General features: G+C 53.2%; 2 protein-coding genes across 10 annotated transcripts in view; both read right to left on the reverse strand.

Annotated features, from left to right (window-relative positions):
- The window catches only part of B4GALT4 (beta-1,4-galactosyltransferase 4), a 63,892-nt gene that overhangs the window by 26,824 nt on the left and 15,608 nt on the right, over positions 1-21,460 (reverse strand). For 2 of the 9 annotated variants that reach the window (XM_075000463.1, XM_075000453.1), the window contains exon 3: positions 9,273-9,349. The exons of 6 other annotated variants lie outside the window; for them this stretch is intronic. The gene's annotated coding sequence lies outside the window, so the exon portion shown is untranslated. Of the gene's footprint in view, positions 1-9,272; positions 9,350-19,761; positions 19,882-21,460 lie in introns of all 9 variants that reach the window. One more of the 9 variants, XM_075000444.1, reaches the window with a different exon arrangement.
- On the reverse strand, positions 2,251-9,257 carry LOC142016148 (uncharacterized). Its single transcript, XM_075000387.1, has one exon. It carries the CDS (start codon positions 3,379-3,381, stop codon positions 2,275-2,277), a length of 1,107 nt encoding a protein of 368 aa, XP_074856488.1. The 5' UTR covers positions 3,382-9,257; the 3' UTR covers positions 2,251-2,274.

Here is a 21,460-nt window from a genome sequence, read left to right on the forward strand (position 1 = left end):
AGGCCGTCTTCTCTTGGGAAGAAGGTGCCAAGGGGATCTGCCAGTACCCTTACTGAGATCAAGGGTACTGAAATAGCGGGCCGCCCCCAGACGTCCCAACAATTCGTCGACCCGGGGCATTGGATACGCATCGAATTTGGAAATCGCGTTCACCCGCCTAAAGTCGATCCAAAATCTCCGAGCGCTGTCGGGCTTAGGGACGAGTACCACAGGGCTGCGCCACTCACTTTGGGACAGTTCTATCACTCCCAGGGCCAGCATCACCCGTACCTCCTCTTCCACTACTTCCCGCATCCGGAAGGGTAGTGGGCGCGCGGCATCAAGAACCACCTTCCCAGGCTCCGTACAGATGACATGGCAGACCAGGGAGGTGTATCCGGGGAGGGCGGTGAAGTTATCCTGGAACGCTTGGAGGAGGCACTGGGCCTGCTTCCGTTGCTCTTCTGTCAGCGTTGCCCCGAGGGCCAGTTGCGCCGGTTCCTCCCCGTGAGGCACCTGGGGTCCCAGTTTGGGATCCGGGGGGCAGCGGTTTATCATGAAGCCCTCCCGGTCCTGCCACGGTTTTAAGAGGTTGATATGATATTCCTGCGTCTTCTTACGGCAGTCGGGTTGGTAAACTTCATAGGTGACAGGCCCCATGGCTCGAATACTCTCGTAAGGTCCCTGCCACCTAGCCAGCAACTTAGATTCGCTGGAGGCTAGCAGGACCAGGACCCGATCACCTGGCTGGAAACTACGGCTCTGCGCCTCCTGGTTGTAGGTTCGGGCTTGGGACGCCTGTGCAGCTCTCAGGTTTTCCTCTGCGAGGGCCCCTACCTGTTCCAGGCGCTTCTGGAGCTGGAAGACGTACTGCAGCAGTCCCTTTGAGGGGGACGCGGTTTGCTCCCAGACCTCCTGCATAAGGTCAAGTACACCCCGGGGGTGGCATCCGTACAGTAACTCGAACGGAGAGAAAAGTGTGGAGGACTGGGGAACCTCCCCGGCTGCCCAAAAGCAAGGGAGGCAACAACTGATCCCACCGGCGCAGGTCCTCTGGTGGGAATTTGCGCATCATCTCTTTCAGCATGCGGTTAAAGCGCTATACCAGGCCATCCGTCTGGGGCTGGTACACAGATGTGTGTAGTTGTTTAATCCCCAGGAGCGCACAGACCTGCTTCATTAGGCGGGATGTAAAATTGGTTCCCTGATTGGTGAGAAGTTCCCGTGGCAGCCCTACTCAGGCGAAGATCTTCATTAGCTTTCCCGCGATGGTGCGGGCCGTGATATTGCGCAGTGGGATGGCTTCCGGGAAGCGGGTGGCATAGTCCATGAGGACCAACACAAACTGATACCCGGCCACGTTCTTTAGGGAGCGGGCCCACCAGATCCATGGACACCCGCTCGAACGGGGTCCCCACCACTGGCATTGGGATTAGCGGGGCCTTAGGGACCCGCGGGGGAGCAGGAAGCTGGCATGCGGGGCAGGAACTACAATAGTTTTTGACCTCCTGATGGATCCCTGGCCAAAAGAACTGGGAAAGTATCCGGGCTAGTGTCTTTTCTTGGCCGAGGTGTCTGGCAGCGGGGACATCATGGGCCAACTTCATTACGGCCCGTCGGTGGCATTTCAGCACCAGTAGCTGTGCTCGTTGTTCCTGGGTCTGGAGGTCCCGGTCCACCCGCTCCTGGCGCAGCTCGAAGTGGGGCCACTGTGCCATGAGCTGGGGGTCCGTGGCCACCCCGTCGACTGCCGCAACCTGGGCATAGGCCCGGCTTAGCATGGGGTCGTCTCTCTGATGCCGGCAGAGATCCGAGGTTACCCCGTCGTCAGCACTGGTCCCCTTTGAGCCTTCGGCGGGTCCTTCAGAAAGGGGTCCCAGGTCCGGCCCCACCCTTTCCTCGGGCGGATCCTCTGGCGTATTCCCCTCCAGGACAGGGGCCGCCTCCCCCTTGAGTCTGGTGGCCGGGCGGAAGATACCCAGGAAGCCTGGCCAGTCCCGGCCTAACACCACTGGGTATGCCAGTCGGGGCGCTAGGCCGACCACCAAATGATGGGTCACCCCTTGCCACCGTCAGGGGCACCCGTGCGCAGGGGTATGGATGCACGTCGCCATGAATGCACTGCAGCCGAATGGTCCCTAGAGTGGGGTCGGCCTCCAGGCCGGCCCGTTGGCGGACCAGGGTCTGGCTGCACCCCGAGTCCACTAAGGCGACCGTGGCCTCAGTCCCCACGAGGACCGGGACCGTAATCGTGGGCGCCTGTGGGGGTCGCGCCCTCTTTTCGGCCACCCATACTCAGCCAAAACTACAGAAATATTCCGGGCAGTCCCGTTGGAGGTGTCCTCGTTGACCACAGATGAAGCAGGGTCCTAGCGCTGGTTGGGGCCCCCCGTGGGTCCGGCACTCCCCTGGACCTGGTGGCCACGTGTTGGTGGCCCCCTTGGGTCCCCCCTGGGGGTTACTGGGGCCTGGCTTCCGCGGTGGCCTCCAACGAAGACTGGACGACTCCCGCAGCTGGCCGGGCAGTTCAGAGCGGGGCTCCCCTGGCTTCTCGACTCCCCGACGCGAGGGCCGTGACGACGGGGCCAAGCCCGTGGGTACCTCTGGCTCCTCCGCGGCGAGGAAGTCCTCCATAAGGTCAACGGCAGCTTGAACGGTGGTAGATTGGTGGCGCCGCACCCAAGCCCGCCCTCTGGGTGGGAGGATGCAGAGGAACTGTTCTAAGACGACCTGGTCCATGAGTTCTGCGGGGGTCCACACCTCCGGTTGCAGCCACCGCTGGCATGCATCCCTCAGCTCCTGTGCCACGCACTGTGGCCGAGCCCCCGGGGCGTAGGTCAGGGTCCGGAACCGCCGGCGGAAGGTCTCAGGGCTAACGTCCAGGGCGTCGAGGACGGCTGCCTTCACCCAGTCATAATCTTGGGCGTCTTCAATAGATACTGCCCGGTCAGCTCTATGGGCCCACCCGGTCAAACAAGGGGCCAGTAATGTAGCCCACTGGTTCTGAGGCCACGCAGCCACCACCGCTACTCGTTCGAAGGTGACTAGGAAGGCCTCCGGATCATCCGCTGGACCCATCTTTGTTAGCCGTACCGGCAGGACTGATGCAGGGCCCTCCCCTGGAGTTCCCTGCCGTGGCTCGGCCGGCAATGGCACCAGGGCTGCCAGTTGCTGCAGACATTGCCGCTGGTGCTCCTGGTTCTGGGCCATCAGTTCAGTCAACAGCTGTGCCTGCTGGGCTCCCAGCTGCTGGAGCAGCTGCTGTTGCTGCTGTAGCTGGGCAGTCTGCTGCTTCTGCTGACTTTCGGCCAAGTACTTCAGCAGCTTGTCCATCTCCATCATTGGAGTGGGGACAGCAACAACAACAAACAAAAAAAAACAGTGGATACTCACCCGCACCATCTGGGGTCTCTTCTGCTCTGTGGGCTTGCGAGCCCACTCCCTCACCCCTTACGTCAGGGGTGGGGATCGAGTACCCACCTTCTCCACCATGTGTAGGAGTCCCGAGACGCCCAGCCCTTGGCCTAGGGCGGGGCGGCAATCACAAAAAATGGTTATAACACCAGCCCAGCACTCAGTTCGGGGCGAGGCAGCAGTTCACAATAGTAACACAGTACAGGCCCAGCCCTCAGTTCAGGGCGGGGCAACAGCACAAGGTTTTGAGCACAGGCCCAGCGCGGGCTGGCCCTGTCAAGGAGGGGGGTAGGGGGTCGCAGGCCCTCCCACTCCACTGCAACCCGGCCCGGGGCCCTGGAGGTCGCTCACACACGACCACAGCAGTGGGCATCCAGGCTGCAACACACTGCCATGGGTTCAGGAGCGTCATTCCCCAGGCCACTTCCTACCTCTACCTCCACCGGGGGAAGGTCCCAGTCCATCCGGTCAGGGGGTCCCGCAGGGTCGGTCTCCTCCAAATCGTCCACCTTCGGGGGCTCCGGCCAGTCGCTCATGTCGATGTCACTGGGATAGTCTCGCGGCGGTAGCACGGTGGGCCCAAGGCGATCCTGGGCCTGGGGGCTGCAGGGGTCCACCGAGACTCTGGGGCGGGCCGCTCCTGGGGCCCCGTGGTCACTCACCCTCGCTGGTCTGGCCGCGTCCGGGGCTCCTTCCAAGGCGAGGGGTCTCCGCCAGCATATGGGTCCTGGCGGGTCTGGGAAGTCTGGGTAGTCCCCCTGGGGCATCTGGATACGGGGTTCTTTGGGGCCGCTGGGGGCTTGCTCCTCCGGCCCGGCCGGGCGGCGACAAGCCCTCTGCCCTTGGCGCCGGGGAGCTCGTGCAGGCGCCTCCTCCCTGCCCGGAGGCCCAGGCTTTAATGGGTCCCGAGCCCTGCCCTTGGCCCTTCTAGCCCTGGGCCCTGCCCTCTGAGGGGCAGGCCTCTGGTGTTCTGGCTCCGGGCCCGCCCACCAGGGCCTCTGCGCAGTCTCCTCTGCCTCTGAGTCAGCAGGAGGCCATACTGACTCACTACAGTGACCTAATGGGTATAAAGTAGGGCCCGGCAACCCCATCTAATTGAACTCCAATTACCTCTACCTGCTGGTCAGGAAGGTCTTTGCCGCCGAGGTCCCAGGGGACGCCCTCCTCATACTTCTTCCCAAGGGATTGAGTGAGAGACGCTGGCCACGCCATGTTGGGTAACACAGTGGTGAGAATAAGACCTGCTATGTGTCTTTGTTTTGCTTTTGCACACATTTAATAATAGAGCTATGAATTCAAAGTACTTTTCTGTTATATGCTAGCTATTTGTAATCCAAGAACATAACATATAAGCCTTGTAACCATAAAGTTAAGTTCTTATCAAATAAATAGTAACTGTTTAAGTTTTAACCGGACTCTTCCTGTTACTGTGCAAACTGAACACAAATAAAAAGAACCCAGCCGGTTTTCGGCTGCTTTAGCGTGGTCATTGGTGAGGGGTACTGAGAGCTGAGCGCTGAGTTGTGCTGTCTCCACGTGGCAGACTCTTGGGGCACCCGTCAGCCTCCCTGGCTGCCCGCTGCAATGGGACTTCTCTGTCCTAGCAGTCAAAGACTCGGGTGAAGGAGGCTCTCAGTAAAACCTTTGGGGCACCCGTCAGCCTCCCTGGCTGCCCGCTGTGAAGGGACTGTCTGTCCTAGCAGTTAAAGACTCAGATGAAATAAGGGCACACGTGGTACCTCACCCCAGCCATTGGCTAACACTGTTGGTAATGCTGTTAGACAATATTGACCTCCTGTGGTTCAGCAAATTCTCTGGTTCAGCACCAGTCAGGTCCTGAGTGTGCCAGACTAGAGAGTCAGACTAGAAAGGTTCAACCTATATTAGTAAGAATATAAAAATGTCCAAAATTAAATGGAGAAACACTACTCAAATTCTATTTCAACTAATAAACAGGCCTGAATATTAACAACACGTCTAATAGCACACAATTTGTGTGACAATGCCAAAACTAGAGTCACTTTCTGAGGACAATGAACAAGAAACCGTTTTAAAATGAGAAAGATGGTATTACTCCTGAAGATACGCTGCCTCTCCCACCTTCACTCCAGAGCTCCCGCCTAAGTTCAGAGAACTTGCATTAGCAGCAGCAGCAGCAGCAGCTGTGCATCTTGTCTGCTATTCACACACTGAAGGTGGTATGAAGATAGTGGCCACTGGCATTTCATCACTCAGGCACACGTAAGGGTCACAGTTACAGCAGATGGCAGAGCCACTGACATTCTTCCAGCACTGGGTTATGAATAATTCTGTGTGCCCCTTGGGATTCCTGGGAGATCAAGAGTCCTGCTGCTCCAGCACTCCTCCTTCGGCTCAACAGTCTCCTCTGGTTATGCTCTACTGCACCGCTAAAGCCATTATGAGCTGTGGCTCTGTTTAGCTGTTGTCAAAGGTGGTGACCCTGCAGACGGTGCTGTCACGAACGTGTTGTTGCATTGTTTAGAACATGAAGTATTGCCCGCACTCATGTATTCACAACATCAGCCCTGTTGGCAAGAACACTTCCTTCCTGCCACAGAATTACCAGACCATCTCCTGAGCTTGTAAATTTTGACAGACTCACTGGTCTGGAATAAAAATCGGACAGGTGAAATGTAATTATAATTGAAAACAAGGAACAGCGCCTGTTCACTTCACAGTCATGTGAAGAATGTGCCAAGTGAACAATATGTAAATAGAGCTACCCTGAGCTTCCCGTCACAAAACTGTTCAGCAGTTGCCTTTTCTAAGGCTGGGATTCATGGGCTCCCTGCCAGGCAGCCACTGTATTTTGGCTTTGAAGTTCATTCTCATCAGCTCAGAACTCTTCTCCTCACAACCAAGAGGTCTTGATGCACAATACGGTTTTCAAACACAGGAAAAAAATGTTTACTCACCTTCTCATCCCTGTTGCTCTTGGAGAAGTGATGTTCATGTCCATTCCACTCAGATGCGCGTGCACATGTGCACAATTGACGGAAGATTTTTCTTCCCCTAGCAGCTAGCCGTAGGGTCATCCTGGGGGTCCCTTACAGTTGCACCCTTGTGGTGCCCAATATAGGGCCCTGCCGACCTTCCCGTTCCCCACTTCCTCCTTGGTGGCTACTCCAGAGAGGTCAGAGGGTGGATACTGGAATGGATATGAGCAACACATCTTGAAGAACAACTGTTATGAGGAGGTGAGCAACTGTTTTTAGTTCTCTGAATGCTTGTTCATGTGGACTCTAACCAGGTGATTCACAAGTCCACGTTCAGGTGGTGAGGTTGGAATCTTGCATTTCATTGGAGCGCCACTCGCCTGAATGCAGCATCATGCCTCGCTTGATGGGTGATCGTGTAATGCGTGGCAAACGTCTGGATGGAAGATCACATTGCCACTCCGCATATTACCTCAGTACACTCTGAGCCAGGAACGTTGTGGAGGAGCTTGCACCCTAGTGGAGTCTGCAGTGAGTGGAAGTGAAGACCCTTCTGCAAGACTGTAGCATTCCCAAATGCAAGACACTATTCACAATGGGATGCATTGAGATGATTCAGGCTGACCTTTCATTCTGTCTGCCACTGCTACAAACAACTGGACCAGCTTTCTGAATGGCTTCATTCTCTCGATGTAACAGACCAGTGCTCTACAAACACCCTGGGAGTGGGGTCTCTCTTCTTGGGCACTCAAGTGCGGTTTAGGTTAGAATACTAAGAGGAATATCTGATGGTTGATGTGGAATTGTGGTACCACCTTTGGAAGGAAAGCAGGGTGCAGTCAGAGTCACACTTGTCCTTATAAAAGGAAGTATGGAGAGTTCTGATGTCAAGGCCTTGAGCTCAGATACCTTCCTAGATGGAGCGACTGCTACCAGGAATGCCACCTTATAAGAGGTAGAACAGGGAGCCCGCCACCAAAGTTTGAAATGACAATCCCAGCAACCTAGAAAGGACTATACTGAGGCCCCAGACAGGGATGGGTTGCAGTGCTGAGGGGTCAGTCTGTCCAGTCCTTTCAAGGATTATTAACAATGGGGTTTGCAAACACGGAGTGCCCCTGTGCACCTCTGGCCGGACTCCTCTTTTTCTACAGCACTGAAGACTGGGAGGATGTATTTGAACAGCGCTGTGAGATCTTGCCCTTATTCATTGCCAGATGTGCTGATGGTGTCAGGGCACTCCATACTGAGGATAAAGTATTCAGTGCAGGGTACATCAACCCAGGATTGTATTGTGGTAGGAATGCTGCCTTCATTAACAAAACTTTCAGGTATTGATCTCAATCTTTTAGTGTGTGGGACCTGAAGGTCTTCCTTATAGCACAACAATCTTTTTACCTCCCTCCCCAGCATCTGATGTGGGGCAGGGAGTAGGGAGCCCAGAACCTTGCGGTCTGGATCAGGCAAGCCGGGACTGGATCCGAACCACAGGCTCTGCCTGGTGGGCGGGACATATCAGATTGCAGGGAGGGCCTAAAGGGCTGTTTGGCCCAGGCCTTGGGAGACAAAAGGGCCTCAAATTTTGACATTTTTCTGTCAAGTCACTTCCATTTATTATATATCTTGCATTTGTAACAAGGACAACAAAAGAAGCTATATATACACCAGCAAAAACAAGATTTAAATCATTGTGCGACCTCAGGCCTTCACCAATTTTTCCATCACATACAAGTTTTCATCTGTGTGACCGAAGACTGGAATAGCTTCTGTGATTAGTGATTCTATGTTATGAAATGCTATTTACAGTCTTTGCATGGTTTAGAGGTTTTGAACGTCATAATTACTTCTATTACTGTAAAATGATTTTGCTTGGTCTGAGGGTGAGTTTAACCTTAAAATTAGATGTTCATCTTCACATAGGAGATTTTTGTATTCCTGTGTCTTTATATACAATAACTATATCAGACTCAGCTGTAAGCTACTGCTTCATCCAATTTTAGATTCCCCTTTGAAGGCTTTTTAGTGTGTGTGTGTGTAATAAACAGCTTTTAAGTCTAGCTGTTTAATAAACTTGATATCTAATTTGGCAATTGCCCCATATTCATATTCATCATAATGCAAAAGTTATTAGAGGAATTTAATAACAAGACTATGTTAGCAGATGAAATGTCAAGACTTTGAAATAAAGCTTTAAGGAACATAGTAAATAACAACCCCAAACTATTACATAATATTAACTGTGAGTATATAATTAAAAATTAGTACACCCAACAGCCTTAAGCAAATTAATTTATTGTGTGTTGCTGTGTTTTTTAAAAAAAAAAAAAAACTTCATAAAAATGAAGCAAAGATTTGAAAGCAAAAGAATGAAGCGGCACTTAAGAGTTTAAAGTAACTAACATTGTTTCTTGTAGAAAAGATGCCTCAGCCATTAGACGGTGCCTGTACTGACAGTGATACTTCCCATTCTGACGATAAAAACTTTGTACCCACAAATGACACTTCAATGCCACTGCCTTGAAATGAGGACGTCATTAATCAAGACACAAATGCCAACCCTAGTGACAGATACAGAATCCATGCTTGATTTAGAAAGACTGTGCAGGCAGAAAATGAGGACCACAAAAATGTGGCACAGCAAGAACTTATGACTACCACAGGACAGAATGTAACAACAGTGGCACCAGAATCTGATACTGGACTTCTCAGTGAGAACGATGTTGCTCAAATGCAGTCGTTTCTCCACGTTAGTTGTTTTCAGAGTCCAAGTAGTATACCAAAAGATGCTGGAAATCATGCTTTTCCCACTTGTCTGCTGATAAGAGCTTTTCCAAATGGAGAGATTTGCCCAAGAGACTGGCTCTGCTGGAACATGGGAAAGCAGGCTCTGTACACTGTACCCTGATCATTTTACAGTCATACTTCAAATGCATCAGTGCTGTCTGATCCATCTGGTTGGAGCATCAGTAGAGGCCGGAGGAAGTTGAAAGACCGAATACCTGCACATTAAACGTCATTGTCACATACAGATAACTAAGTTACATGGAAATCAGCTAGTAGAGGAGCACTAGCTGACAGTTCAACTGAAAGCTTACTCCTGAATGAAACAAAACATGGAAACTGCTAACCTGAAAAGAAATCCTCCTTGAGCACCTACTAGATGTCATTCTTTTTCCTGCTGGACAGGGCTTGCATCTCTGTGGCACAACGGGTCAGCATGTTTGGCTGTTAACCAAAAGGATGGTGGTTCAAGCCCACCCAGAGACACCTTACTGGAAGTGCCCTCCTTTTTCCCAGCTTGACAAGGTCCTGGCCGGGATGACTTAGTGTGGGTTGATCCTGCTTGAAGCAAGGGGTTGGACTAGATGACCTCCTGAGGTCCTTTCCAGCCCTGTGATTCTGTGACTTTGTTTGGTTCCAATCAGCATACCAGTGACCCTACAAACAGAAACTTTCTTGGCATACTATAGCGTCTTAGCAAGTATGACCCACTTTTATCAGGCCATGTTATGCATGTTCATGAATCACCAGAGAGCAGAAAATGCATGCAAGTCTCTCATCCGTCTAACAGAATATAGAACAAATTTATTGAGCTGTATGGGACATTTTTGCAAAACAACAACAAGCAAAGTACTTTCATTTACTATTGCTCCTATGCAAACTGTCGTTGGTGGCAGGGTTGGGCCAGAAAAGGGAAGGCAGGAGTAAAAACAGAGTGGAGACAGAGCTGGCAATCAAAGTGGGAGCAGCTGAGGAGTAGGCTGCCCAAAGTCAATTAGGGTCAGCTGATCCTACTCAGGGCTACCTTGATAAGCCCTTCTCCAGGCAGGGCCAGGGGAGGGTGGTGAAGAAGGAGAAGGAAGGAGACTTAGAGAAACACCAGGGACCACGAAAGGAGAGAGGAGCCGCAGCAACCCAGGGGGCTGGACTGCCCCAGCCCGGGGGGGCCCAGAGCTCCACCAGAGACTTTGAGGAACTGGTCAGCTGAAGGAGCCAAACAAAGGAGGGGACTTGCTGCCACAGCTACCACTAGAGGAGGGAGGTACCCGGGGAAGCGGTGCAGGGAGAGGATCTGCAGGGTAGTGGCTGTCCAGGGTCCCTGGGCTGGAACCCAGAGTGAGTGGGTGGGGAGACCTGGTTCCCCCCCCAGACTGCCCCCTGCCCCAGCAAGGGTACTGAGGTTCATATGGTGGGGCCAGCAGACTAAACAGAGGGCCTGGGGCCCAGGAATGAGACTGACTCTGTCACATCTCATAAAGAACAATGATCTTGGTTAACTGATACATTAAAATTGCAAGAAGGTCAAAAGTTTCAACTGAAGAATGATTCACTTTGTTAATTTAAAAAGAAACAAAACTCCGCTTCATGTATTAGAAATTCTGGAAGGCTTCAAATTAAAATTTTCAAGTCTGCTTTGGCCAAGCCTGTGACAATAGACACAGTATGGCTGAGAAGTAAAACAGAGTACAAGCAGTCCTTCCTGAGCAAAATCCAAACTGTATTTTCTCCAGTGGTGGCACTCACATAACATGTCTTGTCGACATGGACTGGGCCGAATCATGCAAGGAAGCAATCACGCACTTGGGATCAATTCAGCAATTGTACACCTATTCAGTAGAAGTCCTTGAAAGTATGAAATTCTGAAGCAGCACCTGCCTGTTTCACTGCATGGTATGTCGATGATGAGATGATCAGCATGAACCATCGGTGTTAAATCAGTTACACAGCATTTGGACTCTGGTGACAAAGACTTTAAAAGCAAGCTTGAATATCAATCTCACGCCACAGGCTCGCACTGAGCTTCTGTGAATTCAGAAGTATACATCCAAATCTGAATTCATTTTAATGTTGTCTGTGTGGATGAAACTGCTAAAAATGGTCCACAAAACGAATCTTGTAATTGAAGCATGCAATGTTACATTAGATGTTGAGAGGAATAATACTGAACAACGTCTTAAAGATATTCAAAAGATTCATGATCAATGGGATGTAATCCTTTCTGAATCCAAATAGGAAGCACAGTGTATTGACATTTCCTGTGCTTTCCACCAATCACAGCCTAACATCTTGATCTGATGCAGAAAGGCACTATCGAGTGAATTTTTTTTTGTTATTATTGACTCCATCAAATTTAGTCTTGCACGTCAATCTGAGTCACTGCCACAAATTTGTACCCTTTTTGGTTCATTTCGGAATTCAGAGAACTAAGTGATGAAGATCTGTACTCAGCAGCTGTATAGTTTCTACAAAAGGTACAAGGAAATTTCAAGAGATCTGTGACAAGATCATCTTCCTGAAATGAACATATTCCATCAACTTTAAATCAGACTGCAAGCCAAAAAAACTGCTTCAAGAAATATTCCATCTCCGTCTGTTGACTGTATTTCCTAATATCACAATTGTATTATGTATTTTTGTCAATCTCCTTACATCAGTGGCTTTAGGTAAATGCACATTCAAAGTGTTAAAACAAGTAAAGAACTATCATTGCTCTACAATGGGACAAGAGCATTTGAATGGGCTTGCAATTTTTAACATTAACAGTGATGTTGCACGTAAATTAGATTTTTCTCCGATTATAAAAAAATCTGCACGCAAAGCCAGAAAAACATTCCTAAAATGAAGAGTTTTTCTTGCAGTGGAAATTCACAATTAATATATATATTTTAATATACAGTACAAGCTTTATCATCTGTCATCCCTAGGGAACTGAGGCTGTCAAATAATAAAATGTGCGGATAGTCAAACTGGGGCTGGCATCTGGCCCTGCTCTGGCCCCCCCATGGCCAGGCAACTGACCCTCAGCAGCTGTCCCGAGCCAGGTAACTGGCCCCACAGAATGTCAATTAACTGAAGGTGTTGGTTATCCGAGTGCCACATAACTGAGCTTTTATTGTACATGGTATTGGCATAATGACTAATGGCTAATTGTAGGAGTCCCAAGATGCCCAGCCCTTGGCCTAGGGCGGGGCAGCAATCACAAAAAAGGGTTAAAACACCAGCCCAGCACTCAGTTCGGGGCGAGGCAGCAGTTCACAATAGTAACACAGTACAGGCCCAGCCCTCAGTTTGGGGCGGGGCAACAGCACAAGGGTTTGAGCACAGGCCCAGCACGGATGGCCCTGTCAAGGAGGGGGGTAGGGGGTCGCAGGCCCTCCCACTCCACTGCGACCCGGCCCGGGGCCCTGGGGGTCGCTCACACACGACCACGGCAGTGGGGATCCAGGCCGCAACACACTGCTATGGGTTCAGGAGCGTCGTTCCCCGGGCCACTTCCTACCTCTACCTCCACCGGGGGAAGGTCCCAGTCCATCTGGTCAGGGGGTCCCGCGGGGTTGGTCTCCTCCAAATCGTCCACCTTCGGGGGCTCCGGCCAGTCGCTCATGTCGATGTCACTGGGATAGTCTGGCGGCGGTAGCACGGTGGGCCCAAGGCAATCCTGGGCCTGGGAGCTACAGAGGTCCGCCGGGAATCTGGGGCGGGCTGCTCCTGGAGCCCCGCAGTCACTCACCCTCGCCGGTCTGGCCGCGTCCGGGGCTTCTTCCAAGGCGGGGGGTCTCCACCAGCGTGAGGGTCCTGGCAGGTCTGGGAAGTCTGGGTAGTCCCCCTGGGGCATCTGGATACGGGGTTATTCGGGGCCGCTGGGGGCTTGCTCCTCCGGCTCGGCCGGGCGGCGACAGGCCCTCTGCCCTTGGCACCGGGGAGCTCGTGCAGGCGCCTCCTCCCTGCCCGGAAGCCCAGGCTTTAATGGGTCCCAAGCCCTGACCTTGGCCCTTCTAGCCCTGGGCCCCGCCCTCTGAGGGGCGGGCCTCTGGTGTTCTGGCTCCGGGCCCGCCCACCAGGGCCTCTGCGCAGCCTCCTCTGCCTCTGAGTCAGCAGCAGGCCATACTGACTCACTACACTCCCCCCCCTCAAGTCCGTCTCCCGTGCCATGAGGGCGGACTCCTCCATCTCCCCCAGGCGGGAAAGGAAGTCGGCATTTATATGGTCCTTACCTGCCCGATGACGTACGTCGAAGGCATACGGCTGTAACGCCAAATACCAGTGCATAATTCGGGCGTTGGTATCCTTCATTCGGGACAGCCACTGTAAAGGAGCATGGTCCGTAACTAGGGTGAAGGGGGTGCTCAACAGGTAATATCTAAGGGCGTCGCAGGCCCACTTCATAGCCAGGGCCTCCCTTTCTATTACAGCGTAGCGCTGTTCCCTCGGGAAAAGCTTCCAGCTTATTTAGACCACCGGATGATCTTCTCCATCAATCTCCTGGGACAGGACGGCCCCCAGGCCTACCGCCGAGGCATCAGTTTGCAGGATGAACGGACGGGTGAAGTCAGGGCTGTAGAGCACAGGTTCCTGCATTAGGCACTGTTTCAGTGTCCGGAATGTCTTGTCTGTCGCTGCGGTCCATACCACCTTTTGCGGCTGGGCTTTTGTCAAAAGCTGCATCGGGAGGCGGCAATTGAAGCAAACTCCGGGATGAAGCGTCGATAGTACCCTGCCAGTCCCAAGAACCGTCGTAACTGCCGTTTGGTATTGGGGGGAGGGCAGGCCGCTAGGGCCTGTACCTTATCCACAAGGGGCTTTACCTGGCCCCCTCCTATAGTGTACTCGAGATAAGTCGTGTCTTGTCATCCAATGCGGCACTTCTTCGGGTTCATCGTTAGGCCGGCGGCCCTCAGGGACCTAAGGACTGCTGCCACCCGGTCCAGGTGTTCCTACCAGTGGCGACTATATACGACGAGGTCATCGAGGTAGGCCGCGGGGTAGTCCCAGTGGGGCTGAAGTAGACGGTCCATCAGCTGCTGGAAGGTCGCCGGGGCCCCGTGGAGACCAAAGGGCATTTGGGTGAACTGGTACAGGCCTGATGGAGTTGCAAAGGCCGTCTTCTCTTGGGAAGAAGGTGCCAAGGGGATCTGCCAGTACCCTTACTGAGGTCAAGGGTACTGAAATAGCGGGCCGCCCCCAGACGTCCCAACAATTCGTCGACCCGGGGCATTGGATACGCATCGAATTTGGAAATCGTGTTCACCCACCTAAAATCGATGCAAAATCTCCAAGTACCGTTGGGCTTAGGGACGAGTACCACAGGGCTGCGCCACTCACTTTGGGACAGTTCTATCACTCCCAGGGCCAGCATCACCCGTACCTCCTCTTCCACTACTTCCCGCATCCGGAAGGGTAGTGGGAGCGCGGCATCGCGAACCACCTTCCCAGGCTCCGTACAGATGACATGGCAGACCAGGGAGGTGTGTCCGGGGAGGGTGGTGAAGTTATCCTGGAACGCTTGGAGGAGGCACTGGGCCTGCTTCCGTTGCTCTTCTGTCAGCGTTGCCCCGAGGGCCGGTTGTGCCGGTTCCTCCCCGTGAGGCACCTGGGGTCCCAGTTTGGCGTCCGGGGGGCAGGGGTTTATCATGAAGCCCTCCCAGTCCCACCACAGTTTTAACAGGTTGATATGATATCGCTGCGTCTTCTTACGGCAGTCGGGTTGGTAAACTTCATAGGTGACAGGCCCCATGGCTCGAATACTCTCGTAAGGTCCCTGCCACCTAGCCAGCAACTTAGATTCGCTGGAGGCTAGCAGGACCAGGACCCGATCACCTGGCTGGAAACTGCGGCTCCGCGCCTCCTGGTTGTAGGTTCGGGCTTGGGACGCCTGTGCAGCTCTCAGGTTTTCCTCTGCGAGGGCCCCTACCTGTTCCAGGCACTTCTGGAGCTGGAAGACTTACTGCAGCAGTCCCTTTGAGGGGGACGCCGTTTGCTCCCAGACCTCCTGCATAAGGTCGAGTACACCCCGGGGGCAGCGTCCGTACAGTAACTCGAACGGAGACAAACGTGTGGAGGACTGGGGAACCTCCCGGATGGCTAAAAGCAAGGGAGGCAACAACTGATCCCACTGGCGCAGGTCCTCTGGTGGGAATTTGCGCATCATCTCTTTCAGCATGCGGTTAAAGCGCTCTACCAGGCCATCCATCTGGGGGTGGTACACAGAGATGTGTAGTTGTTTAATCCCCAGGAGCGCAGAGACCTGCTTCATCAGACGGGGTGTAAAATTGGTTCCCTGATTGGTGAGAAGTTCCCGTGGCAGCCCTACTCGGGCGAAGATCTTCATTAGCTTTCCCGCGATGGTGCGGGCCGTGATATTGCGCAGTGGGATGGCCTCCGGGAAGCGGGTGGCATAGTCCATGAGGACCAACACAAACTGATACCCGGCCATGTTCTTTAGGGAGCGGGCCCACCAGATCCACGGACACCCGCTCGAACGGGGTCCCCACCACTGGCATCGGGATTAACAGGGCCTTAGGGACCCGCGGGGGAGCAGCAAGCTGGCACGCGGGGCAGGAACTACAATAGTTTTTGACCACCTGATGGATCCCTGGCCAAAAGAACCGGGAAAGTATCCGGGCTTGTGTCTTTTCTTGGCCGAGGTGGCCGGCGGTGGGGATACCATGGGCCAACTTCATTACGGCCCGTCGGTGGCATTTCGGCACCACTAGCTGTACTCGTTTTTCCTGGGTCTGGGGGTCTCAGTCCACCCGGTACAACCACTCCTGGCGCAGCTCGAAGTGGGGCCACTGTGCCATGAGCTGGGGGTCCGTGGCCACCCCGTCGACTGCCGCAACCTGGGCATAGGCCCAGCTTAGCGTGGGGTCGTCTCTCTGATCCCGGCAGACATCTGAGGTTACCCCGTCATCAGGGCTGGTCCCCTTTGAGCCTTCGGCGGGTCCTTCAGAAAGGGGTCCCAGGTCCGGCCCCACCCTTTCCTCGGGCGGATCCTCTGGCGTATTCCCCTCCAGGACAGGGGCCGCCTCCCGCTTGAGTCCGGTGGCCAGGCAGAAGATACCCAGGAAGCCTGGCCAGTCCCGGCCTAACACCACTGGGTACGCCAGTCGGGGCGCGAGGCCGACCACCAAATGATGGGTCACCCCTGCCACCGTCAGGGCCACCCGTGCGCAGGGGTATGGATGCACGTCGCCATGAATGCACTGCTACCGAATGGTCCCTAGAGTGGGGTCAGCCTCCAGGCCGGCGCGTTGGCGGACCAGGGTCTGGCTGCACCCCGAGTCCACTAAGGCGATCGTGGCCTCAGTCCCCACGAGGACCGGGACCGTAATCGTGGGCGCCTGTGGGGGTCTCGCCCTCTTTTCGGCCGCCCATACTCGGCCAAAACTACAGAAATATTCTGGGCAGTCCCGTTTGAGGTGTCCCTGTTGACCACAGATGAAGCAGGGTCCTAGCGCTGGTTGGGGCCCCCTGTGGGTCTGGCGCCCCCCTGGACCTGGTGGCCGCGTGTTGGTGGCCCCCTCGGGTCCCCCCTGGGGGTTACTGGGGCCCGGCTTCCACGGTGGCCTCCAACGGAGAATGGGTGACACCCGCAGCTGGCCGGGCAGTTCGGAGCAGGGCTCCCATGGCTTCTCGGCTCCCCGATGCGGGGGCCGTGACGACGGGGCCAAGCCTGTAGGTACCTCTGGCTCCTCCGCGGCAAGGAAGTCGTTCATAAGGTCGATGGCAGCTTGAACAGTGGTAGGTAGGTGGTGCCGCACCCAAGCCCGCCCTCTTGGTGGGAGGATGCAGAGGAACTGTTCTAAGACGACCTGCTCCATGAGCTCTGCGGGGGTCCTCACCTCCAGTTGCAGCCACCGCTGGCACGTATCCCTCAACTCCTGCGCCACGCCCTGCGGCCGAGCCCCCGGGGCATAGGTCAGGGTCCAGAACCGCCGGCGGAAGGTCTCAGGGCTAACGTCCAGGGCGTCGAGGACGGCTGCCTTCACCCAGACATAATCTTGGGCGTCTTCAATAGATAGTGCCCGGTAAGCTCTATGGGCCCACCCGGTCAAATAAGGGGCCAGCAATGTAGCCCACTGGTTCCGAGGCCACGCAGCCACCACCGCTACTCGTTCGAAGGTGACTAGGAAGGCCTCCGGATCATCCGCTGGACCCATCTTTGTTAGCCGTACCGGCAGGACTGATGCAGGGCCCTCCCCTGGAGTTCCCTGCCGTGGCTCGGCCGGCAATGGCACCAGGGCTGCCAGTTGCTGCAGACATTGCCGCTGGTGCTCCTGCTTCTGGGCCATCAGTTCAGTCAACAGCTGTGCCTGCTGGGCTCCCAGCTGCTGGAGCAGCTGCTGTTGCTGCTGTAGCTGGGCAGTCTGCTGCTTCTGCTGACTTTCGGCCAAGTACTTCAGCAGCTTGTCCATCTCCATCATTGGAGTGGGGACAGCAACAACAACAAACAAAAAAAAACAGTGGATACTCACCCGCACCATCTGGGGTCTCTTCTGCTCTGTGGGCTTGCGAGCCCACTCCCTCACCCCTTACGTCAGGGGTGGGGATCAAGTACCCACCTTCTCCACCACGTGTAGGAGTCCCGAGACGCCCAGCCCCTGGCCTAGGGCGGGGCGGCAATCACAAAAAATGGTTATAACACCAGCCCAGCACTCAGTTCGGGGCGAGGCAGCAGTTCGCAATAGTAACACAGTACAGGCCCAGCCCTCAGTTCAGGGCGGGGCAACAGCACAAGGGTTCAAGCACAGGCCCAGCCCTCAGTTTGGGGTGGGACAACAGCACAAGGGTTTGAGCACAGGCCCAGTGCGGGCTGGCCCTGTCAGGGAGGGGTTAGGGGGCCACAGGCCCTTCCACTCCACTGCGACCCGGCCCGGGGCCCTGGGGGTCGCTCACACACGACCACGGCAGTGGGGATCCAGGCCGCAACACACTGCCATGGGTTCGGGAGCGTCGTTCCCCAGGCCACTTCCTACCTCTACCTCCACCGGGGGAAGGTCCCAGTCCATCCGGTCAGGGGGTCCCGCGGGGTCGGTCTCCTCCAAATCGTCCACCTTCGGGGGCTCCGGCCAGTCGCTCATGTCGATGTCATTGGGATAGTCTGGCAGTGGTAGCACGGTGGGCCCAAGGCGATCCTGGGCCTGGGGGCTGAAGGGGTCCGCCAGGACTCTGGGGTGGGCTGCTCCTGGGGCCCCGTGGTCACTCATCCTCGCCGGTCTGGCCGCGTCCCGGGCTTCTTCCAAGGCGGGGGGGTCTCCGCCGGCATGAGGGTCCTGGCAGGTCTGGGAAGTCCGGGTAGTCCCCCTGGGGCATCTGGATACGGGGTTGTTCAGGGCCGCTGGGGCGGCGACAGGCCCTCTGCCCTTGGCCCTGGGGAGCTCATACAGGCGCCTCCTCCCTGCCTGGAGGCCCAGGCTTTTAATGGGTCCCGAGCCCTGCCCTTGGCCCTTCTAGCCCTGGGCCCCACCCTCTGAGGGGCGGGCCTCTGGTGTTCTGGCTCCGGGCCCACCCACCAGGGCCTCTGCTCAGCCTCCTCTGCCTCTGAGTGAGCAGGAGGGCATACTGACTCACTACACTAATAAATAAATGTCTCAAATGTTCATTTTTGTATATTTTTTTGGTTTTGGTATGACCCTGTGGGTGAGAAGGTAGGTAAGTTGGGGGCCTGGGACCTCTAAACTGGGTCATTTACCTCTGTGCAATAATGCATGGAGGTAAATACACCTCTGCATCAACCAGACTCCACCACCTCTAACCTACTCCTCTCCTGCTTCTGCCCAGATACCCACCCTCAGCCTGTTCCTCCACTTCCCACTCAGACCCTCACCACTAGCCTGTTCCTGCACCTTCACTCACATCCAGACCCCCACCTCCAGTCTACTCCTGAACCCCACTTCTGCTTCCTCCAGTCCACTTATGCACCTTACCTTCCACCAAGATCCTCTAATCCCTGCTCACTCCTGCAACCTCACTTCTACCTAGGCCCCACACCAGCTCCTTGACAGCTCTCTCCCGCACACTGAATCCTGAACCCCCTATTTTTGGTCTCACCCTGGGCCCCCCAAAAAGTTAATGGGCCCGTGGAAAGCCTGAACCTCAATCCTCCCCTTCTCCAACCCACTGCCTATGGTGCTGGAGCATGAGGGGTTTCAGTCAGGGACCAAATCAGTGAGGGTTTTGTATTTTGTTTTGTTTTGCTTCTTCTCACTTGCGTGTGGCTCCTGACCGATTTTTGCACAGGTAAGCGGCTCCTGACCCGAGAAAGGTTCCCTACCCCTCCTCTATTGATTAGGTCTGTGCTGTGCAGTGCCCCGTGGTACAGCACACTGTTTTCTTTCCAGCACCTCATGAAGACTTCACATGAAGCAGCTCATCAAAACAAAAGCATCACAGATAAACCATATCTTAAAAACCATACACAGTCTACATGCCTGCTAAGCTTATTAACGTCATGCCCATCTTCCATTCAAAGAACCTCCTAGGTGTCAAGAGTCCTTCGAACACTTCCAACAGGGTTTTGTCTCACTTTGCTACAGCAGGCTGCACGCTTCATCTGCTGGTCCTCTTGAATCCACAGAAAATTAATATAAGTAATTTCCCTCAAGGGCGTCACTTCTGTCAACTTGTTTACCTGTCTAGAGATTCGCAGTAATTATCCCCAAGTGAGTTTAGCTCCCTATAGATCGTTTTGCTTTGTGACTTCTCCTCAGTCAATGTATCGTTTGCAATATTTCAAGACAGAAGTTACCACCTGGTGGAAAGCAGTTAATAATACAAAGTTAGTGTGGAGACTGAGTCATGCCGTCTTTCATTAAAATAAAGAGAAATTCTGTGCAGACTAATAAATGTGGAACAAATGCAAAAGTAAAGAAATGCTTATTGTACATGGTATTGGCATAATGACTAATGGTGAATAAATAAATGTCTTGAATGTAAAGAAAGAAAAAGTAAAGAAAAGTAAAGAGATTTCCTCCAAGACCTCCATACTTCGTCACTCAGGTATCTTTAGTTAGTATATCACAACACTATACTGAGTCAGAGTGAAATGCAAGTGGGGGAGTAGCAAGGTGCATCAGAACCCCAAAGTTACTCAGAAAAACCCCTACCCCCCTTACTTATTTTTATACACGTGCACGCACGAGCGCGCACACACACCTCATTACATTTCCTATGTATTGCATTACACGTTTTTGATTGACTCTGTTACTTTGCAGGAACCAAACCCTGTTCACACATTGCTCATGCTTGATCTACTCTTTACCTCAGCTCTACATTCCTAACTCATCTTGTTCAAAGTACAGTAAAAGGTTTTTTTTTGGGTAGTCTCCCTATTTTCTTGCTGGCTCAGTCACTCAGTCTTCTTGGCCCACTGACTTATTCACTCATCTTAGTTAGCACAATTGTTCTGTTTTCAGCCTAATCACCCATTTACCGCCCTAATTCTATCTTCCTGAAAACGTGCCCTTCTTCCTTATGTTTAATTACTTACGTTAGATCAAGCTTCCTCTACAAAATAAAAATAAGAATAATTAGAAAATAAAAGAAAAAGAAAAATCCACCCTATTGAAATTTGCTGATGACACAAACTTGAGAAGCACCATTAATAAAGAAAAGAATTAGAATATTTTACAGGAAGAACTGGAGTAACAGAAATAAGATGTAATTTAATAGTTCAGAGTGCAAGGTTTCATATATAACCTTATTTGGCATTTCCTAACTACACTTACATGGTTAAATACAGAAGTGAATTAGTAACACTTATTCTGTTAAACTTCAATCTTGATTAAACAAACTTTACAGCAAGAACTATTTCCAAGGCCCTGCCTGCATCTGTGTTTTAATACAAGCCAATTGTTTTTCAAATACAGATAGCAAGATACAACTACCAACTTTACAGTTAGAAAAACTCCTCCCACGATTAACCTGTACCTTGCTGGATTTGATCATGGGTATACAAAACGGAGATTTGAGAAACATGCACCAACTTAACATGTTATTTATTTTACACACTAACTTCATACATTACTTCTGTGTCTACACTACAAAACTTCGAAGTTGCTTACTTCCAAGCACAACTTCGAAATTGAGGGTCTACACACACCCTACTACAAAGTTAAACTTTGAAGTAGGGCACTGCTCCATTCCTGGGAACAGAATAAGGACTTTGCCGTTGGGCTCCCTACTTAGAAGTTAACTTTGAAGTAAGGCAAAATGCGCGTAGACCCTCTGCTGGCTACGTTAACTTCAAAGCTAGTTCCTAGTGTAGATGTACCCTACATGAAAAGCAATAATTTCTTCCCACGAGTGACATGTAACTCCAACTATGTAGA

This window comes from Carettochelys insculpta, chromosome 1, assembly GCF_033958435.1.
Source record: "Carettochelys insculpta isolate YL-2023 chromosome 1, ASM3395843v1, whole genome shotgun sequence".
NCBI classification, from domain to species: Eukaryota; Metazoa; Chordata; order Testudines; family Carettochelyidae; genus Carettochelys; species Carettochelys insculpta.

What these genes read in the sequence shown, in the direction of transcription:
- LOC142016148 (XM_075000387.1), bottom strand. Translation starts at nt 3,381, where the DNA reads ATGGTGCGGGTGAGTATCCACTGTTTTTTTTTGTTTGTTGTTGTTGCT.